Source organism: Thalassophryne amazonica, chromosome 21, assembly GCF_902500255.1.
Source record: "Thalassophryne amazonica chromosome 21, fThaAma1.1, whole genome shotgun sequence".
In the NCBI taxonomy this organism is placed as follows: domain Eukaryota; kingdom Metazoa; phylum Chordata; class Actinopteri; order Batrachoidiformes; family Batrachoididae; genus Thalassophryne; species Thalassophryne amazonica.
The window spans coordinates 35,671,243-35,698,494 of record NC_047123.1 but is presented as its reverse complement, the minus strand read 5'-3'; the positions used below and the strand labels follow the sequence as shown (position 1 = coordinate 35,698,494).

General features: G+C 41.8%; 1 protein-coding gene across 1 annotated transcript in view; it reads right to left on the bottom strand.

Annotated features, from left to right (window-relative positions):
• Positions 1–277: 277 nt before the first annotated feature.
• adgb (androglobin) overlaps positions 278–27,252 on the bottom strand; it is a 60,138-nt gene continuing 33,163 nt past the window's right edge. The window contains exons 26-34 of the mRNA XM_034162502.1: positions 20,176–20,372; positions 19,894–20,060; positions 12,119–12,282; positions 10,584–10,695; positions 7,537–7,655; positions 6,917–7,072; positions 3,158–3,236; positions 2,984–3,056; positions 278–539 (exon numbers count right to left, since the gene is read on the bottom strand). Of these exons, the coding sequence (XP_034018393.1) occupies positions 341–539; positions 2,984–3,056; positions 3,158–3,236; positions 6,917–7,072; positions 7,537–7,655; positions 10,584–10,695; positions 12,119–12,282; positions 19,894–20,060; positions 20,176–20,372 (1,266 nt within the window). The 3' untranslated portion in view covers positions 278–340. The remainder of the gene's footprint in view (positions 540–2,983; positions 3,057–3,157; positions 3,237–6,916; positions 7,073–7,536; positions 7,656–10,583; positions 10,696–12,118; positions 12,283–19,893; positions 20,061–20,175; positions 20,373–27,252) is intronic.

Below are 27,252 nucleotides of genomic sequence, written 5' to 3'. Positions count from 1 at the left end.
ATTACTTATAAGTGTTATATGTGATATAAGTGTTACTTTTGCTGATCAAAGCATGCGGTTGTTCTCAGGAAGAATGTATCAGTCACCTAATAACTCAGTAGCACTTAGTTGAGGGAGTCTGGTAGTATCTTTGCCAGAGGATCAATACAGTGACCTTCAACAAAACAAAAGATTTGGTGTATATAATCAGGCGCATTGGGCATCAAAAACTCAATCTCATATCTTATAATTGAGATGGCTTGACAGTGTCAACACAGTACAAGAAAAAGCAGTTAAACAGGAACAGAAACAACTTTATTATAATTTAACAAGAAAGAAACAACATTAACAGCATTAATGTTTATGCATTTTTGTGTTCTTTCTTGCTATACAAGTCGAGCTGGTATTTTCTTAGCTGTTGCCGGTTTAGTGCCTCCTGTGCCCGGTGCTCCAGCACAGTGTCTCGGACCAGTTGCCAGGCCTGGATTTTTTCGAGTCGCTCCTTCTTCTGAGCCTCTTCTATATGCAAGTCCTTCAGCACTGGAAAGTCCTTGTGTTGCCTATATACAGTACATAAAAAAACACTATTAAAAAAAACTACACAGGTGTATATACAGGATTTTGGTTTTAATCAATTTTATGCCAATTTGTTCATCTGTCTTCTCGGTCACCAAAAGTCTAATTGCTTTCAAGCTTATTGAGTATGTGTTATTAGTCGAGGAATGTCCATCCATTCATTTTCTATACCCACTTACTCCAATTAAGGGTCTTTGGCTGGAGCCTATCCAAGTGGTCATAGGGCACGAGGCAGGCTACACCCTGGACAGGATGCCAGTCTGTCTCACAGGACCACATATAGACAAACAAACACATTCATACCCGCACGCACACCTACAGACAATTTAATGTTTCCATTTCACCTAACCTGCATGTCTTTGGATGTGGGAGGAAGCCAGAGCACCCGGAGGGAACCCACCCAAACACGGTGAGAACATACAAACTCCACACACAGAAGGCCACAGGTGGGAATCAATTCCATGACCTTCTTGCTGGGAAGCAACAGCGCTAACCATGAAGTCACCATACTGACTTTAGTTGAGGAATGTATTTTCTGATATTTGTTGGCAATATTTTGAACTAGTAGTCCTAAGTTATATTTCACTGGGCTAAATTTTCCATATGTGCAATGTTCTGTATCCCAAGGCTTCGTATTGTTCATAAGTATTATTCATTGCAGTCACTATTTAGGGTTTATGGGTCCAAGGAGACTGTCTTCAATAAAGTGAAGAATGATTTGTTCTGGCTGTAGATGCCTATTCTATGTCTCTGTTGCTGTTACTGTATCTAAGTGAAGTCTGTGATACAGCCAATCACTGTGCTTTATTGGAACGGATTGAAAATTATTTTAGTTTTTGTGGTTGGATGCATTTGTGACTGAGACTTTACCTGTCACTGTTCTTGATAGCAACACAACATCAACCTTCCACAGTAAAGTATGGGGTACCTCAAAGTTCTCTTCTTGATCCCCTGTTATTATAGTGTTATTCTTTTCAAAAACAAAGGCTTGCCTGACTGCAGTGAAAAGCTGGATGTCATTTAATTTTCTTTGTTTGAAGAAGACTGAGATAACTGTTGCTGATTACCTATTAAACAGACACCTGTTAGACTGATCAACACTATCACAATAAGCAAAGCTATTACATCATAATGAATGAGCACTATGCCACTGACCACGACAATTACTGCTGTGTGCAAAGTCAAACAGAAAAGGAAAACTTCAGAATCATACAAACTACTAATATCAAAAACATTTAAAGACATTCCCCAGATACAAATACTGTACATATGCCAAAGCAATCAAACTCACAGTGGCACAGGTGATGGAACTTTGATAAATGTAAGTAGGCTACTGAAAATAATAGTCAGGGCAAACTATTATGTGAGAAGAAAGAACCAAATTTCATGACAGCATGAATGAAAATGGAAATGCGTCAAATAAATGCAGAGATTAGAACAGGAAATAATGAAGCCACAGCCGTGTCTTGTCTCATATCCCATGTCATAGATACAGATTGATATCTGAGAAGTCAATTTTATGTTGATTATCACCACCGCATCTGTCTGGAAAGTGAAGACAGAAATAAATGGAACTGGTGTGTGTGTGTGTGTCTGGATAGACAGACCCAGAAAAAGACAGTATGAGTCTGTTCAGAAAATAAAAAAAATTAATTAATTAATTATATATATATATATATGTTCACCTTACAAATGCATTTACTCTATCAGCAGCATGCATTAACCAAGAGAGAGAGAGAGAGAGAGAGAGAGAGAGAGAGAGAGAGAGAGAGAGAGAGAGAGAGAGAGAGAGAGAGAGAGAGAGAGAGAGAGAGAGAGAGAGAGAGGCATACTGCACTTGCTGAATAATCAGGTTTCTCTAATATTGTACACTACTCAGAATTTCCTCTTGGCTCAGACTGGCCTTGTGTCAGCAGCAGCTTTTAGCAGCTGGACATGGACACATGTACAGACACACAAGGAGAAGATGGACAGGTCAAAGGACAGGGGCAAATTTCTTTGGAGCAATAAGCTCATTGGGATCTTTAAATAGCTCTCTAATTAACAGTCTCTAATTAAAACTAATTCATCACAGGGATGGAGAAAGATGGAAAGCTTGGAGAGGAGGAGACCAGATGAAGACTCTGGGGGAACCCTGTGGTGATAAGCTTCTCCTTTTTCCATTTACCACTGTTGTTTGAGAACTGCCTCTTCCAGACAGATTTACCATACAGTACCAAAGACAGAAATTTTACTATAAAGAAGCCTGAATTTTTTTATTTATTTATTTTTTTTTATTTGATGTCATAAAAATTTCAATCGTGTAAAAGCTCAAGGGTTCACATACTTTTGGCAGCACTGTAATTGGGAAAGGAGGCCCAATTTAACATCCAGGAGCTTTATGCAGTGAAACAGGAATAAATAAAAGAAAAGAAAAAGAGAAGAGGACCTGATGAATGGAGTGTAGTCCATGGGAGGACAGGGTGCATTGGTCAGCTCCAGTTTGGAGGGGCTGGAAGCAGCTGTAAAAGTCAGAATATTATATAAATGTTCTATTGAGGATAAGAGATAAAAGAAGCTAGTGGGTAATGTGGTATGTATTTGTATAATGTAACATGTCTGCCTTCTTCACCAGCTGTAGTTTTATCATCACTCGCTTGATGTTGGACTTTATGAAGAAACCTGAGACGAGCCTGCAAAGCCTGAAAAAAAATCAAAACAAAGAACAAGCATTCAGTTTCCACAGTGTGTGCCATTTAAGCATAGCTTTAAATAGCTAATATATAGTTTAAATCCAATTTTGAACATCTTAAAGAGGATGTCAAAATCAGTTGTAGTATAACTTTTGAGAAACCAGTATAAAATAATTTCTATTTAGCTTTATTAAATGTGGATTAAACCATACACACATACCACACACACAATTTTGCCTTAAATTATATCAGAAAGAATGGAAACCTCATTTGAGAAGCTGAAACAAGTCACATTCACATTTCTTTCCGTACTAAAAAACTTTTAAATAATTAATTACCACAAGTTTTCCAATTATTTTGACGTTACTCAATGAGTCATTTCAGTGCAGGCACCTAAATTCAACTTAATATCCAATCACCATGGCAGAGAGCCAATGTTAGAAGTTCACTAGCAAAAATGCTACAAGATGCTTACATTTTGGCTACTTGCCAATAAATAATGTAACTTTTGTCAACACACAAGAAGTCTGTGTGGGCACTGTGTTATGTGGGCCGCTGAAGAGGAGGTACTGCTGGCCCACCACCACCAGTCGGCGCCCTGCTTGGAGTGCGGGCTTCAAGCATGAGAGGGCGCCAGAGCTATTGGAAGTGACAGCTGTCACCTGTCAACCTCACCAGCTGTCTCTCATTAACCTCCTTACAAGAAGCGGATCACAACTCCACCTCCTCGCCGAGAAATCATCTACCACAAAGGTAATTTCTCTGCTGACGTATCGATTGTCTAAACTTTGTTCTGTGTGCAGCCGCATTCCTGTGGTGATCCAGAAGAGGGACCAACAGGAGCTGCACGAGAGAAACGTATCTGGAGGTGGAGGTTTTCCCTCCCAGAGACTTTGAGTGTAAAGGTTGCTGGGTGTGAGGACTCACACTCACCTCCTTTCTGTGTCTTCTTTGCCAGCAGTACCAGGGCCGACAACGGAGGACAGAGACCACCTGGGGATTCAGGACTTGGCGGCTCCGGTGTTCTTCAGGCCGTTGGTGGTGGAAGCGGTGTGGGCCCCGGCTCCTCGTTCATCAGAGGTCTCCTATCTTCGAGCCTGCCCACTGTCCTCTTGTATACAATTGGCACCTGTAATTTCTGTTTGTATTCCGTTGTGTACTTTCGCAACATTAAATTGTTACTCCTTTTCTTATCCATTGTCCGTTCACTTGCGCCCCCTGTTGTGGGTCCGTGTTACGACACCTTCCCAACAGGATTTCTCAGCCATTCGTCATGGATCCCGAGGGGCGTCAACCACAGCTTGAACAGCCAATGGGAGAACAAGGAGCGCAGGCGGCAGCAGGAGGCGTGGTAAGTGATCTGCAGCACATCCTTACTGCTTTCACTGCTCAGTTACAGCTGGTAACCGAGCAAAATGCAGTCCTCAATCGGAGGATGGAGGCTCTCACCGCCAGAGTGGAAGCACGCGAGTCAAGCGTCGCTGCAGTGTCTCCTCCTGCTGGCCCGGTGCCTGATAGAGATGTTCCACTGGCCGTTCAACTACCCCCCCCAACGTCCCCTGAAGCTTACATAAGTCCTCCCGAACCGTACGGAGGCTGTGTAGAAACGTGCGCAGACTTCCTAATGCAGTGTTCGCTCGTTTTTGCACAGCGTCCAGTTATGTACGCATCAGACCGGTTCTCCAAGGCGGCCCACTTCGTGGCCCTCCCGAAGCTCCCGACGGCCCAGGAGACAGCAGACCTCCTGGTCCACCACGTCGTGCGTCTGCATGGGATACCATCGGACATCGTCTCGGATCGTGGTCCCCAGTTCTCCTCGCAGGTCTGGAGGAGTTTTTGTAAGGAGCTGGGGGCCACCGTACGTCTCTCGTCCGGGTATCACCCACAAACAAACGGCCAGGCAGAGCGGGCGAACCAGGACCTAGAACAGGCCCTTCGCTGTGTCACCTCCGCGCATCCGGCGGCCTGGAGCAACCATCTGGCCTGGATCGAGTATGCGCACAACAGCCAAGTGTCTTCCGCCACCGGCCTCTCCCCTTTCGAGGCGTGTCTGGGCTACCAGCCCCCATTATTCCCACTTGTGGAGGGAGAGGTCGGGGTACCCTCGGTCCAGGCCCACCTACGGAGGTGCCGCCGGGTGTGGCGAACCGCCCGTTCTGCCCTGTTGCGGGCCCGGACGAGGGCCAAGACCCATGCAGACCGCCGGCGTTCCCCGGCCCCTGCATACCAACCTGGGCAGGAGGTGTGGTTATCCACCAAAGACATCCCGCTTCAGGTGACATCTCAGAAACTGAAGGACCGTTTCATTGGGCCGTTCCCTATCGCCAAGGTCCTCAGTCCGGCCGCAGTGAAGCTGACACTCCCGGCTTCACTGCGGATCCATCCCATTTTTCATGTCTCTAGGCTTAAACCATGCCACACCTCACCACTCTGCACCCCTGGACCCGAGCCACCTCCTGCCCGAATCATCGACGGGGAGCCGGCATGGACTGTTCGTCGGCTCCTGGACGTCCGTCGGATGGGCCGGGGTTTTCAGTACTTGGTGGACTGGGAGGGTTATGGACCCGAAGAACGCTCCTGGGTGAAACGGAGCTTCATCCTGGACCCGGCCCTTCTGGTCGATTTCTACCGCCGACACCCGGACAAGCCTGGTCGGGCGCCAGGAGGCGCCCGTTGAGGGGGGGGTCCTGTTATGTGGGCCGCTGAAGAGGAGGTACTGCTGGCCCACCACCACCAGTCGGCGCCCTGCTTGGAGTGCAGGCTTCAAGCATGAGAGGGCGCCAGAGCTATTGGAAGTGACAGCTGTCACCTGTCAACCTCACCAGCTGTCTCTCATTAACCTCCTTACAAGAAGCGGATCACAACTCCACCTCCTCGCCGAGAAATCATCTACCACAAAGGTAATTTCTCTGCTGACGTATCGATTGTCTAAACTTTGTTCTGTGTGCAGCCGCATTCCTGTGGTGATCCAGAAGAGGGACCAACAGGAGCTGCACGAGAGAAACGTATCTGGAGGTGGAGGTTTTCCCTCCCAGAGACTTTGAGTGTAAAGGTTGCTGGGTGTGAGGACTCACACTCACCTCCTTTCTGTGTTTTCTTTGCCAGCAGTACCAGGGCCGACAACGGAGGACAGAGACCACCTGGGGATTCAGGACTTGGCGGCTCCGGTGTTCTTCAGGCCGTTGGTGGTGGAAGCGGTGTGGGCCCCGGCTCCTCGTTCATCAGAGGTCTCCTATCTTCGAGCCTGCCCACTGTCCTCTTGTATACAATTGGCACCTGTAATTTCTGTTTGTATTCCGTTGTGTACTTTCGCAACATTAAATTGTTACTCCTTTTCTTATCCATTGTCCGTTCACTTGCGCCCCCTGTTGTGGGTCCGTGTTACGACACCTTCCCAACACACTGCAGATGTGGACTGTGTAGGGGTTTTGCCCTGACATTTTCTATAAATTTAATGGGGTTTTTGTCGGTTTGCAAAAACTAAACTTTATTGAGCTGATTTCCGATAACAGCACAGCAGAAAATGGAAAGTCATTCATTTCTATTAAACTAGTTACATCAAAGTACAAAACTGTAATTTGATTAATAAATATATAGCTTGTCATCCTTCACATCGCATCACAATAAGTGAGTAAATCACCTCTTTAAACTCCTGGACAAAGAGGTGAGTGATGGACTGTGTTTGTTACCTTTGCAGCACGGCCTGGTTCAGCCGTCTCCCAGGCTTCTTTAATGGCCCTGATTTGGTCCATTCTCTCTGTGTCTTTCTTTATTTTAATAGACTCCGCTTGGCTTTTGTCGCTGACCACTCGCAGTATCCAGTGCGGCTTGGTCAGATCAAAGCTCTAAGCACATGCAGAAGGAAACATAACACACATGCCTGAACACAATGCTTATAGGAGAAGGTTAGCACCACAATTACGTTTCTTTCTTGTAAGAATAATTAGACGTAAGGGATGTGCTCATCTATGAGAGCACATGCTTCCAGTCTTAACTCAGTAGTCTTGATAGTGCCAATAAAGTAGCCAATATTAGCTGGAAACTATGTATAGCCAATGAATGAATCAAAAAGTGATGAATTTTTGAGGTTTTTTACATGCCAGCTGCCAACAATGCTCTTCTTAGTTTTTATAGACCAGCACTTTAATACAATTTAAAAAAGAGTGATTATTTGCAAATGTAATTAGACAGATATGACACAAGGTTTGGAGATAATCTTTCGGTGTCTCACGTTGAAATTATAGATTTAATATATTCAGCTAATGTACAATATTATCATTATGTGTCAGTACAACAGTGGATGGATTACCATTTCTGGACTGGTGTTTGATTTGGAGCGAGTACGTTGCTTCCCTTTAGTCTTTTCACCTTCACTATCGCGGCTGGATTTATTCATCTTTTGTCCATCATTAGTTGTTGCCTCAGGTTCTGTCGAGCAGAGATATTATTTGACATTATTTTTTAATCATCATGGACTGTTTGTGGTGTTCCATATTATTAATGAGGTAATGATCCATGCTACAATAAACACAAATGTTTCCTTATGCTGGTAACAGTGTAGGGATTGTACACCAAAAGAGAAGGATTTTCATACAACAAAACAGACCAAATCGAGGTCTCGTGTCTCCAGGTCTTGAGTCTCCCATGTGCTTTCTGGGAACTGTATCTGAAATGCATGTCTTCTTCTTAAGCCTCCGTACCACTCCATCATGAAGTTGGTGATGAAACATACAAATATTGCACTATATACAGCTTCTCCAACCACAGCCACGGAAGCCTTTAAACTCAGAGATGTCTTGCTGGCTTCACTCACTAGTCTCCTTCTCTGACTTGTCTAAAGAAATCTGGTTGACAGTGATGATTTCTTTTAACAATAATCCTGATAAACTTGATATTTAGTTTGTCCAATTACTCACGGCTCCAAAAAAATGGAGGGACTATGTATAAACATGGCTGCAATGAGATATTTCTGTTGAACTCGTTGAATTAAAGCTGACTGTCTATGTGACAAACACACATTGATTGTTTTATTTCAGCTCCACTTAACAAAATGTTTCAAACTTCACCGTTGAATGTATACAGAAAAGGGTTCCCAGTAATGTGTCCAATGTATATTTTGTGCTAAAAGATCAAAATGATTTTTTTTTTCAGAATAACTGTCACTATACAAATGATCTTTTTGGTTATGGTACTTAATAAAAACAAGCAGCTCCGAGTGCATATATCATTATTACAATGCAATGTCTCTGAGTGTGGAAACGTTGTATGCAACATTTGTTATGTGGCTGCTTGTTTGCTAGATGGCACTGTTGCACTTTACAAGTAAAATAAGCACAATCTCCAGCTCAGATGAAGCATGAACTATTTTCTCTGTTACAGATAGGCATAATAACTCATCATTTAGCTGACCCCTCATCATTCTGCATCAACATCTTAAATGCATGTTAATTGAACTACTTTTCTCTCAAGTTGCACAAAAACCCAAAGTTCAGATTTGACTGAAACATCAAGCTGTGATATAATGTCAGAAAGATTTTGGAACTGAACACATTTATTTAACTAGGGAAATTTTCAGAAGCGTGACCAAAAAATATTTTGTTCACTACAAATACTAACAGTAGTCAACAGTACAACTACAGACAGGTGATACACACACGCTGAAGTTGTTAAATGTATATTCAGCTTTAAATAGATAAACTACATCAATCTCCACAAATACGTATACAAAATGTGCAGTGCCATATTTTTAAATTGTAGAATGCTGTGCGCCTAATGTACATGGCGTGAGCATGATCAAGGGCACAACCTCACCACTGAGACAGAGTTAAACTGGGTGAAATTAATTCATTCTCCTGCTAAGATATTTCCCAGGGCACAGAGGGGCAAGAGTCAACTTCATCTGACTTCCCATTGACCCATTTTTTACAAGCTTATTGGAAAAAACCACAAGAGGGTTGTGTGGACACTAGCTTGCACATACAGAACTTTAATAATAATAAAAAATACCCTGCATACCCTGTGTGCTCTACACACTACAACATAAATGTTCAAGTAAATATATATATATTGCATGCATTGGTGCGTTTTGACTATGTATGACTTCATCATATGATGTCTGTGTGAATTCATGATGAAATCATTCATACCAATCAATCACAAATATTTTGCAGGTCAATATATGCTGCAGCTCACACATCTAGGCTTTTTGGTTGCTGAGATTTACCAAACAACAACAACAAAAATATGGTTTCCTTGCCCTTGACATTTGATCTCACACATGTGTTAGATCACATAAAGAGAAATTTTTGTTAATTTAGCCAACCTACAGCAAGTGGAGATTATGTATCATTCCACTTTGTTTTGTTTGTTAGGTTGCAAGATACCTCAAACAATGACAGAATGATTAAAAGAAGAATTTGAAGGACAGGTATATCATTACACTTGCCTAGAAACAAATGAATCTGAGAAATGGATAATTCAAGCAAGAGGAAAGGTCACCATAGCAACCACCAAATCTGAATATGAATTGCATCAAGGGGATAAATGAGTGCCATCGATTGTGCGGGTCAGCGTTCCATTAAGTGCTATTTCGGTTAATTTAGGGAAGGCTCACACAGACGTGTGAGCCCATGCAAACAGAATGGGTAAATACAAGGAGCAATGGAGAAAGCATCAAGTCTTTATCTTCAGGAAGTCATACAGATTAACAGCCATTCGGAATGTGTTTCACATCGACATGCATTCATACTGCAATTAATTCATCCACTTAGAATTTTTAAGAAGCTCCTACCATTTTCAAAGTGTTAATGTTTCAGTCATTTAAATTTGTGCTGCATGATTCAACCCAAAACAGCGGGGTGGGTGGCAGAGGGCAGGGTTACTGTCTCAACCAATGACGAGTGGGCACAAGAATCTCAGACATCTTAGAAAGCAGCTGTGTTAATTTGGTTTCTATTTAAAGTTGTGATTACGGGCCCCTGGCTAGAGGAAGCATTCAACATCCCTGACGTTTCCTACTGCGTATGCGCCCCATGTCCCAGATCAGATTTCAGAAAATACATTCAGTCTGAAACACCTAAAATTTAACTTAATTCATGACCCATTAAGGATATTTGCAGATGTCTAAACTATGCATGCCGTGGATTTGCTTTTAGGCTTTCTGTATTTTACTTGACTGTCAATATCAGAGCTGTTACTTTTAAAATTATTTAAATTATCACAGAAACCAAAAAAAAAAGCATTTTCTTAGAAGAAACAATGTTTAACAGTGTAAAGTAAACAGTGATTATAACTCCTTTGGACAATTCAGTCTGGCTGACTGTTTGATTTGTGTTCGTGATTTTCTTAAGTATGTACCTTTGATTTCATTCTTCTCCAAATCTCTGAGCATGTGGACAAAATCCAGTTGAGCTGCATCCAAAAGCCAGCTCTTATAAAGCACCTCTGCCTGCACCACATATTTATGAATCTGTGAAACAAAAAGCAAACTGTTATGCTCACTGGAAAACTGAAACCATGTGAAAATGCAGGACAGACTCAGATGTGTATGTCTAAATGAATGGTTTATTGTGGAATAGATCATAGGAAGGTTGGGATGAGAGTCAGTGAGTGATGAAGTGTTGACAAGGGGGGATAAATGGTAATCCACTGACAGGAGGCTAGACACAGGCAAAGAGACAGTGGGCAGGGTGACAATGGTGGTGAAGAACAGGCCGAAGGCAACTGGGAACACTGAGGAAGGAGACAGGAGCTGAAGCACAGAGTGGAACACAGCTGCACAAACTGACACAACTATAACAATCAAACTGCAGGGAACAGACAGAGAAAAACTGGCAATGACAAGACAGAACACGCAAAGCTGATAAGATGAGCAGAGGTGACAAACAGAAGTACAGGGAACAAAACCAAGCAGACTGGCAGTGAAAGAGAGGAAACCAGGATTAACACGCTGTGGGATAATGCGTACATTTATGACAGCCAGGATGAGGAGCAAATGGGTAACAGGTGTATAGATTAGGCACATAACTGGAAGAGAGGAACACCATGCCCTCGATACAGACACACAGCAACAGGCAGACAGATGAACACTGAAAATACAGGGGGAAATGAAAATACCAAGAAAAAAAGGAAAGAAAGAAAGAAAGGAACTAGCCCAACAGCACAGCCAGAATCACATCAACTCAGTGTCCAACACTCTTATCACTCTGGACAGAAATGGAGTCAGACACCAATATTAAGACTCTAATAAACCAACAATACAGAAACAACTCAATACATCAAATCATACAGATGTGGTCAAAAGGTAAACGTCTTCAGCTGCTCAGACAAAACAGAATCAAAATAAATTAAAATAAATCTATCTATCAGACTCTGGCTGGCAGATTTTGGAAAAAAATTATGAAGAGTTGTCTTCACCATGTCTAGATGCCTAAATGCACTGAGTTGCTGCCATGTGATTGGCTGATTAGCTATTTGTGTTAACAAGCAGTTGAATAGGTGTACCTAATAAAGTGGCTAGTGAGTCTGTGCTCTAAGAGAGGGTCAACTGACAATACAGTTTTGCAACACATTATGGACAAAATACTGCTCCCTGACAAGCAGGTAACTGACTATCAACAAATCCTTCTCCAGTTTTGTGATGCTCTCCTCTTCCACATTTTGCCTTTGTGGTGAGGTTATAGTGTTTACCTGGAATTATGGCATGCACCAGTGCTTAGAGGATAAGGTGTTATGTTTATCTGACACTGAAAATGGACATGTACACAAGCAGTAACCTTGTGGGTGATAAAGACAAGGTGTGGTGAGACAAGCACACTTCAGTACAAATTAAACAAGTGACTGTTTGAGGAACAGCAGACACCACACAGACAGCTGTCAAATATTGGTGATACCATAGTTTCTGTGGAAGAGCGGTGCTGGTCAGACCAGGAGTCTGGTTTCCCAGAAGTGTTGTTTTCCATATCATGCTGATGGGGAGCAGCTGCCATCTTTACACAGTTATCTTGGGATGGGGATTCCTTCTGGCTCTTGTTCTCCTCAGCTATGCAGCTGGGAGCTGAAATAGTCACAGAAAAGATTCCTCTTGTCACAAATAGAATCATAAACACAGAAGCAGACCAGAGTTTGACATTTGCAAAGGCTTGTATATCGAGTCAAAACAAATAAAGTCACACTGAATTAAGATCATTGTTCAATTCTTGATATGTTTACCCAAAACAGTATTTTGTAAACATTTAACAGGTTTTTGTAATTAATATGGCTGAAGTAAACAGCAGGCTATCTGCCACAGGAGCAGACCCATCAGGTGGTTTTCAGAATGTGATAGTCACTGACACTGTCGACCAATGAGTCAAAATGGAAGCAACTGCATAGAACAGAAGGTAAAAACAAAATGTAAAGGAGTTTTTGTGAGACAGACTGCATAAGATTACAACTGGTTGGGAAAATAAATATTACTACAATTTTTGAGGTCCCTGGACAGAGGGTTTGGTGATGCTGATACCTGTACAAGGGGATGAAGGTCCAAGTCTTTAGGGTCTTGGTGCTTCCTATCTTGCTACACAGTTGTCAGACCTGGATGCTAACCAGTGACTTAAGGGTATGACTATGTTAGTACTATGTATCTGTGGAGGGTTCTTGACAGTGGCGGCTGGCCCATAGGGGGCGCTCGGGCGCTGCCCTCCTAGATGTGGAGGGGAAAAGTCATTAATATATATATATATATATATATATAAAAAGTATTATCAATGTCAGTTTTACTTAATAGTATGTGCCTACATATATGAATGATTAAAACAACACTTCCTCCAACTGACTCTCATTCAACAAACAGTGCATTTCCACCGACAGAAGCAGAACATATCATTCCTCATCTTGGGCGGTCATTCAAAGCACCCTTGAAGTGCAGCGAAATAACCAATTGTATGTAGTTGCTAGGGAAAATTCATAAATATTTGGCAAATCAGCAATGCCAAAATTAATGGCTTTGGGGCGCCGGAATTTTAGCCCCTGCTACAAAAATGCGGGAACGTTAGATTGCTACAGTCAGTGACATACGTGACACTGCAGGTGCTGCTGTCAGTCAGTCAGGCAGGAAGAGATGATGGCGACGACGACGTTTGGGTTTGTCTCCGTGTGTTTTGCTGGAGTAAGTTGAAGAACTCTGGGACTCCTCCTGTTCGTTATGTCTTCAGAGGTTTAAAACGGGACAAAACTAATCAAATCAATGACACCAAAGTTTGGCGGGGATCCTTTTGGAGGCGCATGGAGGTGCGCACATCAGATCTTTCTCATAGTTTAATGACAATTGCACATACCGGTTGGAGGAGAGACGTTTGTCTGACTCATTATAAACCGTGTCAGGCTTCATTCACACTGTCAGCGCGCACACGTCACGGAGGCTGCTGATCTGTGCGGATGGAAAGGAGCGCATCCACCTCTTCAGGTGAGCTGACAAGCTGCTCGGATTTACTCTCGAATGTTGCTCCTGGTGTGGAAACGAGGATGAAAATTTAAGATAAAATGAATGAGTGATGTTTTTTGTTTGTTTTAGGGGGTCAAAGCTGTGATCTTTATTGGGACAGCAGACCAGTTATAACGGTAATAGGAGAGGCCGGGGCTGTTTGTAACAGTGTTCAAAGCTGCAGCCGTGCTGGTATTTTGATTTCACTACACGTTATGAGGATCAGTCCACAGAAGTGAAATATTCTTTGGAGTATTCCACAGTCTAAAACAAATTATTTACTCAGTTTAAAAACAAAACAAAACCCTAAAATAGCAATTTGCATGTTTTTTAAAGAAATTCTAACTCAGCCACTGAGTACACATAAGACACTTATTGTTATGTGTCGACGCGGGTTGAGGAGCGGACCTGCGTCAGACGGAACCGAGCGCTAAAAATAACCAGAAAGCGGTTCCAAAAAACAATGTATTTATTTCACCCGCTGGTGCACAACAAAGTGTAAAAAAACCAAAATAGCGTCCTTCTGGTGGAGTGAAGGCTGGCACGCTCTCCAGCGCCCAAAAGGATCGAAGCCCGGCGCTCCTGGACCCACTACCACCGCCAAACACCCCCCAGGTGGACACGACAAACCGACTCTCTGCGAAGCATAGAAGAGGTGAGGTAAGTCAGCAGTTACAACTAATATCCTTCAAAAGACACACACTATCAGCAACACATTCAGGTCTGTATTTTAAGCTTTATGCAAATGAGCAGCTTCTCACAACAGGTGGAGGATCACTTGTCCGCACGCCACCGCAGTGAGAAGCAAGCTGCACAATTCTCATCACAATTCAAGTATACTGCGTAACAAAATACCAAGTTACTATTAACAATTAGTCAAACACTTAATCACCTCCGATGTGTGCTGACAGCGTGTGCTGACAGCATGTGTCCCTCACCCTTCCTTGCTTCACGGGCTCGATGTGTCAAACCCAGGCGCAGTCCTCAGCGTCTCACAAACGAACATCACAAGGTCGAGTTCCCGGCAGTTCTGCTTGAATCACACATGACTTAAATGCAGAACGCCATCCAATTATCTGCTTCAGCTGAAAGTCTTTAAGGTTGCATGTGAGCACCATTCACAGGTGCTGCACATGATGTTGATGAGGGTGAAGGATTCTTCAGCCAGCACCTTCTCCACAGACAAATCAGTTCTCATGCCACCTGGAGAGCAAAGAAAAGAAAAGAACACCAAAATATCCAGCCACACCCCCAAACACACAACAGTACCCCCCCTTTAACGGGAAGCCTCCCGGCGACCGAACAGACCAGGCCCGAGAACAGCACCTCCCTCCGGGGTCCTCGTCAGGAAGCAGACAGCACCACGCTCCCAAGGTCCACCACAGACAGCAGGACAGGGCACCGCAGCTGGAAGGCCGGCTGGCATCAACAAAAGCCCCAAAAAATTCCCCAGTACAATCCAACACACAGGAAAAAACACAAAACCCACCCAAAACCTCCCCAGGGGACCGTCCCATCAAACCCCGGGAAGAAAAGAAAAACTCCCAAACGCAAAAACCCAACACAGCCCCACAAACACAATACAAACATAAATGCATAAAAGAAAAATAACAAACAACCCCCCCAGAACGACCTGCAGAGCCCAACCCCCCCCAGAAGGCCTTTACCGCCAGTTCCAGGAGGAACAGCCAGAACCAGAATCCCACACAGGTCCCCAGGTATACATGGAGCAAACGGCACCCCCCAGAGGACCGTACCATCAACCCCAGGAGGTACCCTCCCCACAACCCCGGAACCCCAGACCCGGCCACACTTGGCTAGTTGGCCCAAAGCCAATTCCCCCCCAGAGGACCGTCCCATCAACCCTGGAGGTGGAACCCGGAAGGAAACAGAACAAAGTCAAAACTCAACCCCCGGAGGACTACCAAAAACAACCCTGGGGGGATATAAAACGACCGTAAACCCTGTTACCCTCCCCGGCACCCCGAAAGAGCCCAGGTCCCTCCCAGAGCCCCTCGGCGGCTCAATTTTGGCGAACGGCTCAAAACATTAAGCCGGGGAAGGGAACAGGAAAAACTAACCCAGCCCCAACCCCAAGGCGCAGCGGAGAACCGGAAATACGTCCGGTGCTCCAACTCGACCATACCCCAGCCTCTCGGGAGGGGTGGAACTACCGAAATGGCGAACGGCAACAGATCGGCCCACCCCTCCGACTGAGGTATGTCTCCGCTGCACCACACCCCGGCAACACCAATGACGAACAGTACAAAGGCTCACCGAGGCTGGAGTGGAACCGGGCCCTAACCAAACCAAGAAAAACGCTCCTGACACCCCCCCCCCCCCCCAGGTGCAGAGGTCTTCTGAGAATGCTCAGCGTGACCAACCTGCACCACCCCACAACCCACAAGACAAACGGTCTTGGGGCAAGTGAGGTTGGGGTTAGGGATGCAGGGAAATAAAAACAACAACAAAATAAAACGACCCAACAACCCAAACAGAAAATACCTAAAAACACATAAAAATGAACAATTAAGTGAGCCCAGACGGGCTTCTAACCGCCTAACATTCACTCCACCAGACACGCCTCTGACTCCCCAAACAAATTCTAACCCCTATTTAAAAAAACCAAAACATTAACCCGTACTAGATTTTTTTTTTTTTTTTATATGTGTTATTTTGCCTGTCCCAGAACACCTGGAGATACGTCACCATTATTTTTCTTGAAGCTTATATGTCGGGGCAATACAGTAATCTCTGCTCGTCCGAGCTGCATGGGCTCGTCAACAGGAGGAGCCAGAGGTCCCGTCGGAGGAGCCTCAGTGGGGCGAAGAAGAGGCGGCCCATATCTGTGTCGGGGAAAGCCCCGAGACGAAAAAACCCGCTCTGAAGGCCGCCCTCTCTCGCGTCCACGCTCCTTCATCCGATCATCTAGACGAATCACCAACGATATTAGCTCATCTAAATCGTTTGGCTCGTCACGGACTGCCGGCTCATCTTTTAATGACTCATTTAACCCATCTACAAACATTCCTCGTAAAGCTGCGGCGTTCCAACCTGACTGAGCAGAAACCAGAGAACATTGCATCAAAAACGAAGCACAGGCTTCGACATCTCCTGCACAAGGCTCCGGACGACAAACAATCGGTTCGGACGCCGAATCTCTGGGTGACGGAGTTATCTGCACCGGTATCGATGGTGTCGCAGCTGGAGCAGCAGGAAGCGGAATGGCTTGCGCTGCAAGCTCCGTAACACGGGCGTCTGTTTGTTTAATTTGGTTTGCGAGATGCTGTAATTGCTCCCATATTTTCTCCAAGTGTTCTTGAATTTTTTCGGCAAAAGGAACCGCCTCTGCTGCTGGGTCCATTATGGAATGGCCCGGAACTACTGTTATGTGTCGACGCGGGTTGAGGAGCGGACCTGCGTCAGACGGAACCTAGCGCTAAAAATAACCAGAAAGCGGTTCCAAAAAACAATGTATTTATTTCACCCGCTGGTACACAACAAAGTGTAAAAAAACCAAAATAGCGTCCTTCTGGTGGAGTGAAGGCTGGCACGCTCTCCAGCGCCCAAAAGGATCGAAGCCCGGCGCTCCTGGACCCACTACCACCGCCAAACACCCCCCAGGTGGACACAACAAACTGACTCTCTGCGAAGCATAGAAGAGGTGAGGTAAGTCAGCAGTTACAACTAATATCCTTCAAAAGACACACACTATCAGCAACACATTCAGGTCTGTATTTTAAGCTTTATGCAAATGAGCAGCTTCTCACAACAGGTGGAGGATCACTTGTCCGCACGCCACCGCAGTGAGAAGCAAGCTGCACAATTCTTATCACAATTCAAGTATACTGCGTAACAAAATACCAAGTTACTATTAACAATTAGTCAAACACTTAATCACCTCTGATGTGTGCTGACAGCATGTGTCCCTCACCCTTCCTTGCTTCACGGGCTCGATGTGTCAAACCCAGGCGCAGTCCTCAGCGTCTCACAAACGAACATCACAAGGTCGAGTTCCCGGCAGTTCTGCTTGAATCACACATGACTTAAATGCAGAACGCCATCCAATTATCTGCTTCAGCTGAAAGTCTTTAAGGTTGCATGTGAGCACCATTCACAGGTGCTGCACATGATGTTGATGAGGGTGAAGGATTCTTCAGCCAGCACCTTCTCCACAGACAAATCAGTTCTCATGCCACCTGGAGAGCAAAGAAAAGAAAAGAACACCAAAATATCCAGCCACACCCCCCAACACACAACACTTATAGTAAGACAAACCCAAGTTTAGCAACGCATTTAATGAAGTGGTTTTGTAAACTTAATTTGCTTTGTCCTCTACACTGTTAATTAATTTTAACCAATTTAATTTAAAGGTTTTGGTGTTACTAGTTAGTCAAGTTATTTAATTTAAGTTTTTCAAGCTTCTTTAGTTTGCCTCCATTCCACTCAGTAATGTTCATGCAAAATATTACCTTAATTTTCTCTCTCACTCTGTCTCACACACACACACACACACACACACACACACACACACACACACACACACACACACACACACACACACACACACACACACACACACTCTCTCTCACTCTCTCTCTCACACACACACACACACACACACACACACGTTCTCTCTCACTCTCTCTCTCTCTCGCTCTCTCTCACACACACGTTCTCTCTCACTCTCTCTCTCTCGCTCTCTCTCACACACACACACACACACACACACACACACACACACACACACACACACACACACACACACACACACACACACACACACACACACACACACACACACACACACACACACACATTCTCTCTCTCTCTCTCTCTGAAGGTGGTGTGAACATTGTAGTATGTACATAATGTTCTTTTGTCAATTGAAGAATTTTTCCATATTTTGAAACAGTGTAAATTTGCTGATATTTTCTATTTTGTTAAGGGGGTGTCATTGTGAACCCCAGGATCTGTTTGTCTGAAGATAATGGCAGTGCAGTACAGTTTGGTGTACTATGTGTGTAATTGGAGTCAAATGGTGAAATGTTCTTTGCTCAAGAACTTGAGTGTTGTATTTGATACTGTTCCTTTCCAAAGTAGAAATGGGGTCTAATATAGCTGTAAATGGTTAACTTAATCTGTAAAACTGCTGATTTTGAAAAGGACATGAAATGATTATTGTGGAATTGTAGTAATTTTCCGACTGTTCACTTGAATGCCTGTACTGGACAAGGCAAGGGAATCTATTGGCACAGCAGCCCCACCAAGACTGTTTTTCACCAGCCTCCACTGGTTCTTGAAGACTGATGGAAAATTTGGAGGAAACTTTATGACCATGAGGTGTGTTTCTCTGCATGATCCAGAACACAGCTGCCCAAGTGCTGAGGACCCCTTTCACAGTAAAAAGGCCATGGGGGCCACCAAGTTATCACGTGGTTGTGACATAAATAAAAACAAATAAATACAATGAATACAAACACTAAGAAGACGCTTGGATTGAAGGTGGTGTTTTAATGTATGGAAGAGATACTAAAGTGATAAACATATACAATGGATTGACTTTAATGTGCTTGCATTTTGCTCTGTGCAAGTGATTGACAGTGGTTGACAAGGAGCAGAAAAAGGCAGGTGTGGTAGATGTGGCAATTCCAAGTGATAGCAGCATCAAAAAGAAAGAACATGAGAAGACTGAGAAGTCCCAAGGGCTGAACTAAAAACTAAAAAAGCTGTGGAAAGTAAAGGCCACAGTGGTCCCACTGGTAGCAAAAGCTCTCAGGTCTGTGACGGCCAACTGAGAAAATGGCTCTAGCAAATTCCAGATACAATATTTGAGGTCTAAAAGTGTGCAGTCCTCTGAACAGAAAAGATATTGCACAGGACCCTCAAATATCCAGAGGTCCTGTGCTTGAGGGAGACACATACCATCGCCACCGCCAGAAAGGAGGGGGAGAAGGGATTTAAAAAAAAAAAATCATTCTATTTTCCCTGCTATATTCTGCTTGTCTGCCTCAAAATGGGCCATATTTCACACCAGGTCCCACATTCTAACCAGGTCTTGCCAAACGTACTCATTAAAACTGGAGTACAAAATAGACAACCATTAAAATGTCATATATATTTAGCACTCATGTAATCATGGCAAAAATCAAGTTGTTGTATGTGTTGTTGTTTTTTTTTTATTATATTTGTGAAACTTCTCACCCTGGTTTGCCAAAAGGTAGCATACAGGAATTACCACGTGGCCCTTCCCAGTATGGCTCTTCACCTCTTTCTCCTGATCCAGAACTGACAAACGTATCAGCACATCTGGTTTGGAAGTCTGAAACTGAAGTGTTACCAGGCAGTCCTCTGTCATCTGAACAGAGTAACTGAAAATGTTAAAAAATATGGATCAAGCTTGAGCTTTGTTAAAACACTTGAAAGGTGAGCAATGTCACCTTCATATACTCTGTCAGTTACATGCATCACAGTAGTTTCTCTTACCGACAAATGAGATTTATGCGGGTTTTCTCATTGGGGACATAATAATCCCGTAATTCCTTCACTGAGAATTTATTGAGTGGGGATTCACAAATCAGTTTTGGAAGTGGTTCCCTTGTGCCAATCAAGCACATCTTCCACTTGCAGTCAAGAGGTGGTGCTTCAGATATGACTGCCTCCGCCACTAAGGTATAGCCAAGCTGGGAAGACAGGAGACACCCACAGATTCACAAATGTCGAAGTAATTTTAAGGGAGTGAGCTTGCAAGACAGGTGAAGCTACAACATACCATGGACCTGCAACCATTGCAGTCTAGCTTAGAACTACAGCAGCCAGACCAACATTCTCATTTAGAAGCATTATCATTTTGTCAAGAGCCCTGGGGTGTCAGTAGAATGACGTGTGCACCCCCCGGCATCAGTACAGCAACACATCACAAACAGCTTCTGTGAAACTGCAAAAAATGCTATTCTTCTTGTTTTGTTGTTGTTTTGACTGTGATTCATTATTATTATTATTACTGAGGATTTATTTCATTCATTTAAAAGAAAAAACAGAAAAGCAAAAGCAAAACTAACAAAACATTACAAACCACTGAATGAAAAGGAGCAGTTTGGAAGAACAAGTCTTCTATATTCTGCCCCTTTTTTACAATACAATCTTGCAAAGCATCATCAATCGACATCATTGCATTTCTATGACTTTGTCACATGCCACCGACTTCTTTCCTAATTTTAACCATTATTTAAAAGACTACATCCCCATGTACTACAAAACATTAAAAGACTGTCAGACTGTTGCTCCTGTCGTAGCTCAGACATGGGGAAGAGATTTAGAGACTGACATAACCGAAGAAAACTGGGGCATTATTTGGAATGCAGCCAAACAAATTACTATTTGTAATCGTTCTTGGGCTCTTCAGTTAAAAGTGTTGCATAGCTCACACATGGCCCCGAACAGGCTGTCCAAATTCAAAACAAGCTCCTCTTCACTATGTCCAAAATGTGCATTGCGAGAAGGAACTCTCACACACTGTTTCTGGTCGTGCCCTAGAATCCTGAAATATTGGAAAGATATTAATACTGAAATTCAAAAGCTTATTAAAATTCATTTGGAACTTGATCCTTTATCTCTTCTCCTTGGTCTACCTAATAAATGCATAAAAAATAAACAGTAAATTGTATAATATTTTAACTTACTGCGCCAGGAAAAATATTCTCCTTCAATGGATATCTCCACGGCTTCCCACTATTTCTGGGTGGAAAAAGTTAATTCTGGAGCATATTCCACTTGTTTTTCTGACAGCTTTGAGCAATGCCAAGACTGACACATTTTATCTCATATGGAAACCCCTTTTAGATTATTTTGAGGGAAATGTCTCTTCTATTTTGTCCCGCGTTCTTGTCTAATGTTTTATGTATTCATGGGTTTGAGATGCCATCTCAACATCCCATGGGCCAGTGCTGTGGTGTTTGGTACCGATGATGTTGTTGCTTGCATATGGCTATATGTGCAGTTGTTGGTGTGTTGCTGAGCAGATGTGTGTTTTGTTTTGTGTTGAATTTGTTGTATTAAGAGAAAATTTAATAAACATAAAAAAAAAGACTACATCCCTAATAGATTACATTTTAAACTTCAAACATTCTAAACATTATTAACAGATTACATTTTTGGCTTTGTCACAGCCCACTGACTTATTTCATAGTTTCATACTTACGAAATACATCAAGTTTAATACATTTTTAAAATAATTTAAGCAACCTTGATTCTTTGATTTCTTTGTTGAGGTTGTTCCATAATTTTACACCATTCACTGCAATACTCTGTTCCTTTATCTAGGTTCTGAATCTTGTTTTTTTAAAGACTTCTATGCCCTTCAAATTATAACTACGTACTCTTTTTTCAAACATATTTTGAATGTTTATTGGTAAGGTATTGTTATCCGCTTGGTACATTATTTGTAGTAATTTCAAATCAACTAAATCATGAAATTTAAGTACCCTATACTTAATAAACAATGGATTAGATGGATCTCTAAATCGACTGTTGCCAATCACTTTTAAAGCTCTTTTCTGCAAAATAAATAAAGGTTGTGTATAAGTTGTACATGTTGATGCCCAGATTTCTACACAATAAGTGAAATATGGAACAATCAATGAATTGTACAATGTTAATAATCCATAACTATTTAATGAATATTTAACTTTATGCAAAACAGCAAAGGCTTTCGCTATCTTTCCTTTTATGTAATTTATGTGTGACTTCCATGTAAAATCTTCATCAATCATAACTCCTAAAAATTTTGTTTCTTTTACCCTTTGAATGTCCATTCCATCTATTTTTAATGACACATCATTTTTTTTTAACTCTGTCATTAAACAATATGAAATTTGTTTTATTAAGATTAAGGGACAATCTGTTTATATCAAACCAATATTTCACTTTTTCCAACTCTGTATTTATCACTTTTGCTACTTCCTGTATATCTGATCCAGAGTAAAATAATGTTGTGTCGTCAGCAAATAAAATGCTACAAAGTACATTAGATATATTCACAAAATCATTGATATACAAAATAAACAGTTTGGGTCCAAGTACTGACCCTTGTGGTACTCCACACATAATATTACACAATTCTGATTTAGTATTATTTATCTGAACAAACTGTTTTCTATTTTCTAAGTAGCTTTTTACCCACTGATGTGCAAGCCCTCTTATTCCATATTGTTGTAACTTGTGAAGCAATCTTGAATGATCGATAACATCAAAAGCTTTTTTCAAGTTAATAAAAACACTTACCATATAATCCTTATTATCTATTGCTGTTGATATTTTCTCTGTTAATTCCATAATTGCCATAGCTGTTGAATGTTTTGTTCTGAATCCATACTGAGCATTATTTAAAATATGATGTTTCTCAATGAATTTATCCAACCTTGTCACAAAAACCTTTTCCATAATTTTAGAAAACTGTGGAAGCAATGACACTGGCCTGTAATTTGAAACGTTATGTTTGTCTCCATTTTTATATAACGGGACTACCTTGGCAATTTTCATTTCGTCTGGGAAAATTCCTGTTGACAGAGACAGATTACAAATGTAAGTGAATGGTTCAATAACAGTTTCTATTATACTTTTTACAGTCAGTAAGTCCCTTCGGCTGCTCCGTTGTTTGCACTCGGGGTCGCCACAGCAAATCCAAGGTGGATCTGCACATTGAATTGGCACAGGTTTTACGCCGGATGCCCTTCCTGACGCAACTCCACATTACATGGAGAAATGTGGCAGGGGTGGGATTTGAACCCGGAACCTTCTGCACTGAAACCAAGTGCATTAACCACTTGGCCACCGCCCCTGCCCCTGCCCCTATCCCTTATACTTTTTACAGTCATCGTGTATAAATCTTCATAGTCAGTTGATCTTTTGCTTACACAGTTTTTTACAATATTCCTTATTTAATCTTTTTCCACATTGTCAAGGAAAATACTATTGACCGTATTTACAATTGTATTTAATTTATCTTCTACTATTGGTTTTTTTCCCACCAGATTTGATCCCACCTTTGAGAAATAATCATTAAACTCATTTACAACTTCTTTTATATCATTTATCTCTTTATTTTCCTTGACAAGGTAATTCGGAAAAGTTGATTTCACTCCGTCACTTTCCATCACACTTTTTATAATTCCCCATGTTGTCCTCATATTGTCTTTACTCATTTGTCTTTACTAAAATGTCTTTATTCAATTGTTCACTATAATGATCTTTTTTTTGTTTCCTAATTATTGTCAATAGTTTATTTTTATATTTTTTGTATCTGAGTTCTGTTTCCTTTGTTTGCATTTTTAAAAAGCACTTATATATTATATAGTTTTTCTTTACACAAGCGTTTTTTATTCCCTTGGTCAGCCATGGTTTATTTACTCTTTTCTTACTAGTTTTTATTAATTTACAATTTTTATTATATGATTTCATCAGTATTTTCATGAATGAACTATATGCTACATTAACGTCACCGACATAAACCTCTTCCCAATTTTGATTTTTAAGATCATAATTTAATGCCTCTAAGGCTTTTAATGACTTCTCTTTTAAAGTTTATAACAGTTTTTTTTTGTACCTATTTTTATATTTAAATATTGAAAAAACTGGTAAATGATCACTGAGATCTGTCATCAATATCCCTTTCTTAATAATTTCATCTGTTCTATTTGTGAATATATTGTCAATTGCAGTTGCACTTTGCGATGTAATTCTGGTTGGTTTTGTTATCAAGGGGAATAAACCCAAGCTATTCATTGAATTCACAAAATCACTTACTCTTTGGCAACTGGAGCTTTCCACATTAACATTAAAGTCTCCACACATAAAGAGCGTTTTGTTTTTGATTTGATGGAATAATTCTATTATTTTATCTGTAAATTTCACAACACAAGAGTCTGGTGCTCTGTATACACAACTGATTAGAATATTTTTAGATGTTTCATGTACAATTTCCACTGTCACAATTTCTATGACATCATCTATAATTGTCATTTCTTCTACAATTTTACATGTCAGATCTGTTTTTATGTACAAAGCCATACCTCCACCTTTTTTTTCCTCTTCTGTTTACAAAATATAGCTCATATCCCTCCATTTGAACATCAGCCATGAGGTCATTTTTAAGCCAAGATTCTGTGATTGCAACAATGCTGAATCTATTTTTAAACTGGTTTAAATAATCTTTTATTTTTGACATTTTATAGTACAAGCTTCGAATGTTTATATGTATGAGTGACAGGGTATCTTCAGTAATTTTTTCACTATTTAACTGTTTTTCCGTATAATACTCACAACCAATTGTAGTCAAGTCAAATATACTTTCATCAATATTGGTGTCTATGTCATATACGAGGTCTATTAGAAAAGAAACCGACAGTTTTATTTTTCAAAAAACTATATGGATTTGAATCACGTGTGATTACATCAGCCAAGCTTGAAGCCTCGTGCGGATGCATGAGTTTTTTCACGCCTGTCGGTGACGTCATTCGCCTGTGAGCACGCCTTGTGGAAGTAGTGGTCCAGCCCCCTCGTCAGATTTTCATTGTCTGAGAAGTTGCTGAGAGACTGGCGCTGTGCTTGATCAAAATTTTTTCAAAAGCTGTGAGGCACATTCGAGTGGACATCATTCGAGAAATTCAGCTGGTTTTCGGTGTAAATTCTAACGGCTGATGAGAGATTTTGGATTGTTTCTATCGCTGTAAGGACTTCCCACGGAGCGGGATGTCGCGCAGCGCTCCGAGGTGACGTCGTCATCCTGTTTCAAGCTGAAAACCTCCAAATTTAAGCCTCTGTTGACCCAGGACATTGTGAGAGAACAGAGAAGTTTCAGAAGAGCTCGGAATCAGCAGTTTATCCGGACATTCCACTGTTAAAGGAGATATTTTAATGAAAGATGTGTGGACGGATTGGCCCGCCACAGGAAAAACACCTCCGTGTTGATAACCATTTGTAAAATCCAGGCGGCTTTTGGTGGCTTTCAGTTGAGTGAGTATCTGAGAAATTGTTTAACAGCAGGGCATGTTCCAACTTGTCCTTAAGACTTCCAACGGAGGTGTTTTTCCTGTGGCGGGTGCGCGGCACCGGCGCGTCAATCCGTCTGCACGTCTTTCATTAAAAAAATCTCCTTTAAGAGTGGAATGTCCGGATAAACTGCTGATTCCGAGCTCTTCTGAAACTTCTGTTCTCTCACAACGTCCTGGGTCAACAGAGGCTTAAATTTCGAGGTTTTCAGCTCGAAACAGGATGACGACGTCGCCTCAGAGCGCTGCGCGACGTCCCGCTCCGTGGGAAGTCCTTACAGCGATAGAAACAATCCAAAATCTCTCATCAGCCGTTAAAATTTTCACGGAAAACCAGCTGAATTTCTCGAATGATGTCCACTCGGATGCGCCTCACAGTTTTTGAAAAAGTTTGATGAAGCACAGCGCCAGTCTCTCAGCAACTTCTCAGACAAAGGAATTCTGACAAGGGGGCTGGACCACTCCTTCCATAAGGCATGCTCACAGGCAAATGACGTCACCGACAGGCGTGAAAAAAACTCTCGCATGCCCACGAGGGTTCAAGCTTGGCTGATGTAATCACACGTGATTCAAATCCATATGGTTTTTTAAAAAAATAATAAGGTGGATACTTTTCTCACAGACCTCGTATTTTATCATCTGTTTCCATGTTTAATCTGATTTTTTGTTGGTCATACTACCAACTGACGTCATATTCATTTGTCTACTCAGGTCTGTACTTTGTAAGGTCCTCCATGTCTCTGATTTGTATACCCTTTGTCCCTTCTCTCACTCTGATCCAAACCCTACAGTTCCAGACCCATGTAACAATAATATGTTTCTGTTTTTTTAATAGTCTTGCTTCCCTGGCAATAGCTGCATTTTTTTTTCGTTAGATGCTCATTTATATATACATTTGTTCCTTTCAGATTCTTTGCCTGTCTTAATAATTAATTTTAGTATTTTCTGCTTATAAATCGTATTATTATATTTGGCAGTTTATTTTTTACTGTCTTTGGATGGAATTGTGTGACAGTCTGAAATAGTGTCTTGATGTATGACAACACCTTTTTGATTTAAAAAATTTGTAACTTGCTGTTCTAATGTTTGTAATTCTTCAGTTGGTGCATCCTCCCCACTGGCTCCACCAGAATCCACCACCCTTGTGTACGACCGATGTTTTGTTTCCAAACCAGTTATTATAACATCATCTTTTCTAGTATATTGTTCAAGTTCATCCACCCATTGCTCAAGTTTCATAATAATCTTGTCATATTAAAGTGATAGCAAAGAAAAATAAGCTGTATAGGCCCTGAAGCCCACTGGTGATAGTGTTCATCTCTGAATTGGTTATGAATAAAATACAGTTGGAACTAGTATCACAGTCACTAAACTAATGGAATTTTTTTTGACAGTTTTGAAAACCATTTCCCTATGTGTCTCCTTGCTGACACAAAGTATACTTTCACTTTCACAATAGTAGCTAATGACCATGGCCTTAACAAAGTGTCACAATTTGATGTTTTGGGGATAAGAC